At 39.6% G+C, this 9,012-nt stretch overlaps 1 protein-coding gene across 19 annotated transcripts in view; it reads right to left on the bottom strand.

Moving 5' to 3' along the window:
* Nucleotides 1–722: 722 nt before the first annotated feature.
* The window catches only part of LIMCH1 (LIM and calponin homology domains 1), a 348,742-nt gene continuing 340,452 nt past the window's right edge, over nucleotides 723–9,012 (bottom strand). For all 19 annotated transcript variants that reach the window (XM_055588395.1, XM_055588396.1, XM_055588397.1 and 16 more), the window contains 2 exons: nucleotides 7,019–7,121; nucleotides 723–1,394 (listed from right to left, as the gene is read on the bottom strand). In XM_055588395.1, the coding sequence (XP_055444370.1) occupies nucleotides 1,369–1,394; nucleotides 7,019–7,121 (129 nt within the window). In that variant the 3' untranslated portion in view covers nucleotides 723–1,368. The remainder of the gene's footprint in view (nucleotides 1,395–7,018; nucleotides 7,122–9,012) is intronic.

The raw sequence follows: 9,012 nt of genomic DNA, 5'->3' as shown, positions 1-9,012 counted from the left end.
TTCCCCAGTCTTCAGGAAAACAGCCTGAAGATCTAAAATGGGATGCTTTTTAATAACTTGATTCCTTTCTTGGCCAGATGAAACTCATCACACAGGGCAAAAAAATAAGCCAGCCCTCCACAAGAGTTCCTTGCTAAACTTCTCCATGAGCAAGGTCCAGAATTCTGGGTTCTGGAGTTCCAGAAGTCAAGAGAGTTGGTGATGGATGGCGTGGAGGAGAGCAGGCAGGGATCCAGTGGGGTGGGCAGGGGACGATGTGAGTGGTAGGTGCTTGCTGATCACACACTAGTGGCTTCTCACATTGTATGTCATTGGATTCTATTAGGATGGATTCAGTGCTTCTCTTTAGCCACCTGGGCTTCAGCCCCCAAGGAGAAGGTGCAGGCAAGGGTGAGCAGGGTCACACCTAGCGATGGACTGATCTCGACGACAGCTTCCATATGTCCCACACTGAGCCTTTTATTGAATCTAGAGCATGAAGAGAAGCAAGCCACAAAGCTCTCTTGGCTATCACTGACCCACCACTCTTTGGAAGATTAAACTTCCTCACAGATTTTGGTAGTAACTTTGGAAATAATGACTGAATTATGTCCCTCTGGTTTCTTCCTACCCTTGGGCAATGTCCCAGAGTGTAAACCTAGCCAATATTACAAGGGTTCTCTCTATTCGATGGTTCGGCCTATATCAATGGCATAATTTCCAAAGGACACAGAATCTAATACTAACGGTGCAATAATTTATTGGTATGACTTCCACCTCAAAAGGTAAGTAACACAAATGTTTCAAGATTACAGTATATATTATCAGCCTAGTGACTTTGCAGTAAAAACAAGTTATAGCTCAGAGCTAGATGGTGTGATTTTTAGTTTCTGAAATGCATTAATTGTATGCTTCTGACTCAGAAGACCATGTGTCTCAAATTGGCATGTCCTGCATTTTCTGCAGCTCAATTCTGTAAACATAAAATGATTAATTCCTAGAAATGCTAAAAAAAAAAACAAAAAAAACAAACAGGTTTATTGCATCATTTATCTCATTAACTCCCCAAAAAGAGAATAACATATTTTAAACCATAAGCCTGTTTGACCATGCTAAGACCTTTTCTTTTTGAACTATTCAGGATCATTACAATTCAATATTCTTTGTATATACTGTGCAAATGCCAAAAAAAAAAAAAAAAAAAAAGGAAAGGAAACCAGGAAAAACACGAACACTGTGCTACAAAAGAACAGATACCATCTTTTAAAATAGCCTTTCAGAAATCAGATAAATGCTGTGGAGCCCCTGAACTTGGGATTTTGTTAAACAACTGCCAGGGGACACCCTCAGTAAGGAAATGGTGAGTGATCTGGAAGCTTGAAAACCACGTCACAACGTTGTGGGCTGGCCAGCACCTGGCATGAAGAAAACAGAGCAACACTTGGTTACAGAAGTCAACCATTCTGGATTTAGATGTTTAAACACTTCTGAAATTAGTAATGACCATTGCCAACATCTCTTCCTTCTAGGGAGGGGAAATCTGTCCCGCCATTTCACTTGGAGTGTGGTCCAGGGACTGGCCACATTGGCATCACCTGGAGCTTGTTAGAAATGCAGACTCCTGAGCACTATGCTGGAGCTAAACAAGGAGCCCAGTTCCTATGGTTCCTATGCCTTGTCAAGTTTGGTTGAAGTCCTCTGGATTTCACACTAAACCAAATGACCTCCACCAAGTTTTCTTCCTTGTTTTCTGTGGCAAATAAGCAAGAAAATAATTTCTTTTCTCTCAGTTTCCTTAGCTTGTGATTTCTCTAAGAATAAATACATTGCAACAGGAAGAATCTGACATATGATCTAGAAACAAGATTGTCAGATTTAGCAAATAAAATATAGAACACCCAATAACATTTGAATTTTAGATAATAAATACATTTTTTAGTATATATATCCCAAGGGATATTTGGGATACACTTGTGCTAAATCCTGAGCAGGAGATGTTTGGAACATACACATACTAAAAATTAATTGTTTAGCTGAAACTCAAAAACATGTAACTGGGCATCTTGTATTTTATCTGGCAACTCTATCTAGGAAGGATGGTTTGGGTTCCCTATTTCCTGCTTCACAAAGTTTCTCCTTCATTTTAGGCTCTAGAGTTATGATGAGGCAATTGCAACATTGGAAAAGACCCCAGGGATTTTGCATTAAATGCATTTCATGACAGTGAACGATCAAACAGACACAAAGACACGGTCATCCAACACCCACGCACAAATGGCACCAGTTAAACCATGTGACGGCTTGATTCGTGACAGGTAATTTGCTTTGCACTTCTCTTCCCATTTACATATGAACGTACAAACTGTTTACATTACTTTTAGGAATTGCATTTTAATATGCTGTTATGCTTTTTTCCCCCCTCCAAGAAAAAAATTTCATTTAAATGTGACCAGTTACTTGAAGAAAATAGGATTATATATTCAGGTTTTATTATTCCACACAATGAAATTATTTCATTTCACTAAGAATGCCTATGATGTAAACCACCTCTCATATCTATCCATCTCTCTTCTTCTTAACTTCAGATCAAAATCAAGTAAAAAAAGAAAAAAATTATTTTTAGCCATTTTCCCCATTCTGACTCTCTTATTGCATCTGGGGTATAGTCAATCAATTCAAGTGGATTTATACTTCTCTAACCAACTATTAGCCTCTCCTCCTATTCACTCTGAAGGTACAGTTTTTCCTTATGACACCAAGAAAGAGATGAGCAGTACTCTCAGATGTGGTGGTCATTCTCCCTGCCATTTGTTGACCTGATTAAAGTTTAGTCTAAAATGATATTAACAATTATCTGGAAAAATAAACGTGAGAGTTAGGAAAACTTGGAAAAAATAATTGGAGAGAAGGTAGCCAGTCTCTCTTTCAATATTGAAGCATAATATGAAGCTATAATAATTAAGACTGTAGTGTTCTTGCCTGGAGAATCTCAGGGACTGGGGAGCCTGGTGAGCTGCCGTCTATGGGGTCGCACAGAGTCGGACACGACTGAAGCGACTTAGCAACAGCAGCAGCAGAGAATAAATAGGTTAACAAAACATGATAAAATATCCAGAAACAGACTCAAAATATATATGGGAACTTAGTTTAGGAGAAAGTTGCATTTCAGATTCATAAGAAAAAATGGAATTTTTCAGTAAGTTATAGTCGCACAATTGGCTAATTGGAAAACAAAATAAATCTAGTATCTATCTTATTTCTTACCCCCACATACATTTCTGATTATCATATGTTTATATGCCAAAAAGAAAAGAAAAAACAATTCTAGGAGAAATCACAGCTAAATTTATTTATACTCTTGGAGTAGTCAGAGCTTTTCTAAGTAGAACACAAAACCCAGAATCCAAAAAGGAAGAATGAGAGATATGTTTCACTACTTAAATTGAAAATTTATTCTATGAAAAAAATCACAAAGTGGAAAGACCAATGATAACTGCCCAAAGTAGCAAATATAAAATAAAGGGAAAATTTCCTTAATTTACAAAAAACTCATAAAAAGCAACTGATAATAGAATAATGGGAAAATGATACAGAAATATAAAAGGTTTTAATAGAAAAAGAAGTATAAATGGTGAACAAACAAATGAAAAGATGCTTAAACTCACTAATAGTTAGTTAAAGACTACAGATCAAAGCAAAGAGGTTTTATTCCCCCAGCCTAGCAGAGTGGAAATTTTAAAAGTTTGATGATATCCAGAGCTGACAAAGGCATGGAGAAAGAAAGAGGCTCTCATATACATTGCTCTTTAGGGGAATATAATTAGGCAAATTGCCTGAAGATTTAAAAGGCATATGCCTTTTAACTCAGCAGTTGCACTTCCCCTGTGGCTCAGACAGTAAACTGTCTGCCTGCAATGTGAGAGACCTGGGTTTGATCCCTGGGTTGGGAAGATCCCCTGGAGAAGGAAATGGCAACCCACTCCAGTACTCTTGCCTGGAAAATTCCATGGACTGAGGAGCCTGGTAGGCTACATATAGTCCATGGGGTCTCAAAGAGTTGGATACGACTGAGCGACTTCACTTTCTACTGCTCAGAACCTACCCTGTGGAGATGCTTTCAAAGGTTCATCAAGACATACATAAAAGCATGTTCACTGGAGCATTTAAAAAATAGTATTAAAAAAACCCTGGAATTAACAGGAGCACTCATTCATAGCACATTAGTTTTAAATTATGGTAAGTCCATACAGTGGGACTGTATGCAGCTATAAAAAAGTCTTAAGAAGAATGAGGAGAAAGAACATGCTTTATGAAAAAATTGCCAAGATATATCATTAAGTTGTCTTCCCTGGTGGCTCAGATGGTAAAGAATCTGCCTGCAATGTGGGAGACCTGGGTTTGGTCCCTGGGTTGGGAAGATCCCCTGGAGGAGGGCATGGCAACCCACTCCAGTATTCTTGCCTGGAGAATCCCATGGACAGAGGAGCCTGGTGGGCTACAGTCCATGGAGTTGCAAAGTCAGACAGGAGTGAGCGACTAACACTTTCACTTTCATCATTAAGTTAAAAACAGCAGCAACAAAAACTAAGTACCGCTGTGGTTATGCCATTACCTTTGTGAAATAAAAACCAACACAGGTAGACGTGTCACACACACATGCATCTGTGTGTTTGTGCACACACATGTGTATATACAAACATACATTCTGCCCTTGTCCCCAAGAAATTATTAGAAAGTGATTATGTGGTTAACTTTGAAGATTTTTTCATTTTTAATTTTTTTTATCTTTCTAAAAAACCCATTTTTTTCCCTGAACTTTTATCATTTATACCTTCTATTTATTTCTTCTTTTGAATATAGATACTGGTTCTCTAGGCAAAGAGATAATGAACCTTTTTGCTTTTGTCTTAGTACATTTGTATTCTAAAAAATATCTAGTGAAATAGTGCATCAAAAATATTAAATAAAGAAAAAATAGTATCTTTAATCTACTTCCAATTACCTATTTTTCATCTTACAGGACAGTTGCAGGAATCCCATGGTTCTTGTCTTCAGATTTGGAATCAAAAGCAATTAACATCCTTTATATTTGTATACACAAGAGAAAAATTGCTGGCCTAGATCCTAAAAGCTAATTTCCAAAAGAAATGTCAATGAAACACCCAGATTCTCAATTAAAATAAAAATCTGGATCAAAACAGGTCACTGTTATCCAGAAGTGGGTTCGGGTTTGTTCTCTGCTGGCATCCTTTAATTGCTGTAAATTCTGAAAGAAATTCAGATTTACAGCACTTTCAAATCTGGTTGAACCATCCTTCAACCTAACAGCGCCCTCTTCTGGTTCCATGGCTCACACTCAACAGGTCATTGAGGTTGCAGAAAAACTCCAATTCGCGTAAATAATAGAAAAAAAATTACTTTGAATCCTGGGACAAAAGGGTTTAGTTTTCCTTTTTAATGTATAAAAACAAAACAAACAAATACAGATATAGTTTAAATAAAATATAATTATATATTATATACATATATATGCATTTATATGTGTGTGCTCAGTCATTTCCGACTCTGCGGCCCTATGGACTGTAGCCTGCCAGGCTCCTCTGTCCATGGGATTTTCCAGGTAAGAATACTCAAGTGGGTTGCCATTTCCTGCTCCAGGGGATCTTCCTGACCCAGGGATTGAACCCTAGCTTCCTGCACTGCAGGCGGTCTCCTGCATTGCTGCTGCTGCTGCTAAGTCGCTTCAGTCGTGTCCAACTCTGTGTGACCCCATAGATGGCAGCCCATCAGGCTCCACCATCCCTGGGATTCTCCAGGCAAGAACACTGGAGCGGGTTGCCATTTCCTTCTCCAATGCATGAAAGTGAAAAGTGAAAGTGAAGTTGCTCAGTCACGTCTGACTCTTAGTGGCCCCCGGACTGCAGCCTACCAGGCTCCTCCGTCCATGGGATTTCCCAGGCAAGAGTACTGGAGTGGGGTGCCACTGCCTTCTCCGCTCTTACACTGCAGGAAGAGTCTTTCCTAACTGAGTCACTAAAGAAGCCCTATCCAGCATAAGGACTATATTTATGATGGAGACTGAGGAAAGATTCAGAGGCTAGCCACTGGCTAGTTTCATATTTTCTAAACAGCAGCTGAGCAACAGCACCCCCTCGTGGCCCCCCAAATTTATTAATACATGACCTGTCTATGTCAGGAGACCTAGGCGTAAGATGGGAGAGCAGGCTGCTCAAGGAAGCTTCAAGGCAGCATATACTGGTTAAGTGCTGATTAGTATGTACTCCGGCATTTTGGAGGAGAGTGGGGATTCACAGAGAAGTAGAACACACCAGTTTGTCTCTCAAAGAATTTTCAATTTAGTTGGGAACAAGCCCACATTATGCCATGAAACTTCTGAATGTAGGCATTGAGGAGCGGGTGCCTGATTTGATGAGCAGTGCAGTGTGACTCTTCACATGTGAGATACCCTCCACATGCTGCTGGAATTCTAAAGAGATACCTCAACAAATAAGTAGGGTTTTACAGACCTTATATCACCCCTCTGTCTCACTGAAATCTCCATGGTGAGCTCAGGCAATGTCTTAAACTCGGTCTACATTTTCACCTGCTAGTGTATTAATGCCCTCTGGTTAAAAAGAATTTGGTCACATTGTAGCAGTCATTCAAGTAAGAAACAAACAGTAAATAAGGGGCCATTTCATTATTGTTTCTTTTACCTGTGCTGTGCTTAGTCACTCAGTCATGTCCAAATCTTTGTGACTCCGTGGACTGTAGCCCACCAGGCACCTCTGTCCATGGGGATTCTCCAGGCAAGAATACTGGAGTGGATTGCCATGCCCTCCTCCAGGGGATCTTTCCAATCCAGGGATTGAACCCAGGTCTCCCTCATTGCAGGCAGATTCTTTACCATTGTTAATACATCTTTCTTTTAGTGTAGGAGTGTCAACTGATAGGCAGAAATAGTTGAATTCCTAAACTGGTCCAGGAAAGGCATGTGTTTGCACCCGTACATCTCAAGGCATTTCCCCCCAGGACTTACTTCTGGATCGCATGTAGCAGTCATTACAGTTTAGAAGACCATTTCGAATCCTAACGTCCGTCCCACTCACGGCGTCTCCAAGCTGACCTTTACAAATCCCACACTACAGGGAAGAAAGAGCAGAAGTTATAAGGCACATAAGGAACTGTTTCCTTACAACGCTTGCTTACTGTTCACAAGAGTAGCACAGTAATCACTTCTCTAACCTCCACATTTGTTGAGTATCTACTATGTATGAGATGCTGCTCTGTGAGTTGATTTCCAGAAATAATATACTTTTAGCACTTTATCCCAACTCCTAACATTTTATGGAGAAGGACACTGGTTCAGAGAGCTTAGGACAAGAGGTGGCTTGTCCAAGGTTTAGAAGTTGGTGAGCAGTTATCAGGTTGAACCCCAAAGCCTATGCACGCTGATTCTCAAGATGGAAGACTGTTTTAAACAGATTAAATCTTAGTGGTTTTAAATAAACACATGGCCAACAAATTATATATCAAAACTTGTCTCTGAATAAGGCTTTTCAGTGTTGTTGGTAAGTTCTATTAATACCTGACTATAATCACTGCGGAATAGCACCCCCATCTTATGTTTCCATGTGAGAGGCAATGATACCAAGTTAGCCTGCGTGCAGGAGATGGTGGGGTACACTGTACTGGCTGAACCAGAGGAGGAGGCAGTGGGGGCATGGTTCATGCCAGCCACTTGCAGGCAGGTTATGACCGAGCCCAGGAACAGAGGGTGAGCCCCAGACTGATGCTCTAAGGTCACCTGGGGCACAGGGAGGGTTCCATTCAAATTATATTACAAGCTACACCTACACAGAAGGGTAAGGGATAAATCCATATGGTGATGCGCCTTAAAGCATCAAGTCAGCTCTTGGAAGTGAATGGTAAGAGAAAATAAAGGCCTTTACAGCTAAGAAGACAAGTCCCCTGTCCACTGAGAATCTGCAAAAACTCTTTGTCACCTTGATTATTTTGAGTTCTGATAAAGTTTCTGAGAATAAACTGTGGTGTTAGAACATGTTATCTTGATATTACCATGAAATTCTTAAAAAAGTATATATTATGAGCCTCACAATACTCCTAGATAACTTAGGATATACCTTATTTATGTTAATTTTACAACAATAATATTGATAAATTGAGTCTAAGTATCCGTACTGTGTTTTGTTCATTATAAGTTTTGCTTTCCAGTGATTACTGACATAATTAAGCTAATAATTTCAGAATGACGTCATTCACTTTCTCTTAGCGTACAGGTAAAGTGAGAGTTATTTTAAGCCTGTGCAAGTTTAGTTTATAGCTGAGGGAGGTACCAACAAGAAACAGGACAAAACCCGAGAACACAGGAAAGCATGGTAGCATGATAAAGGGAAAGAAATTATTCTCTTCCAGAGCTAGAGGGTGCAGCTTCGAAAATTATATATTATTTGAAACATGCCCATGGGTGATGAAAGGAGATGCCGATATAGTCTGACATGTAAATTTTTAAAAATAAATCAGGCAAGCTTAAGTGGTTAGCTCACCTGCTAATTGGCAGGAGATCTGAGACTAGAATTTAAGCCTTCTCATTTTCAGTTATTCATTAATTCACTCCTCTAGAAATATTTACTGATACCATCTCCACTAGGTATACAGAGGAAATAGTGATGAGCTAGACAGACACGGTTCCTGCCCTTACGGAGCGTGTAGTTTATGAGAGGAGATGATAATTAAACAGTTCGATAGTGAGCAATAAGGAGCATGAACGTTTCTATAAGGACCTGTAAAAAAGGCAACCTGACTTAGTGTGCTGAGCAGGGCAGCTCTTAGAGGGAGTAATATTCCATCTGTGATTGCAGACACACTCATGTGGAGATCTACAACTTAGCAACTAGCTGTAACCACTTAATTGAGGGAAATCTCCCATCAGGCCAAAGACCAAAAACCTCTGAGTTGGGTCACAAGAGTCTAAGAAGAAGCAAAGATGTTACATTCTAAATCCTTTAAAGA

This window comes from Bubalus kerabau, chromosome 7 (assembly GCF_029407905.1).
Source record: "Bubalus kerabau isolate K-KA32 ecotype Philippines breed swamp buffalo chromosome 7, PCC_UOA_SB_1v2, whole genome shotgun sequence".
NCBI classification, from domain to species: Eukaryota; Metazoa; Chordata; class Mammalia; order Artiodactyla; family Bovidae; genus Bubalus; species Bubalus kerabau.
This window is presented reverse-complemented; position numbering and strand designations above follow the sequence as displayed.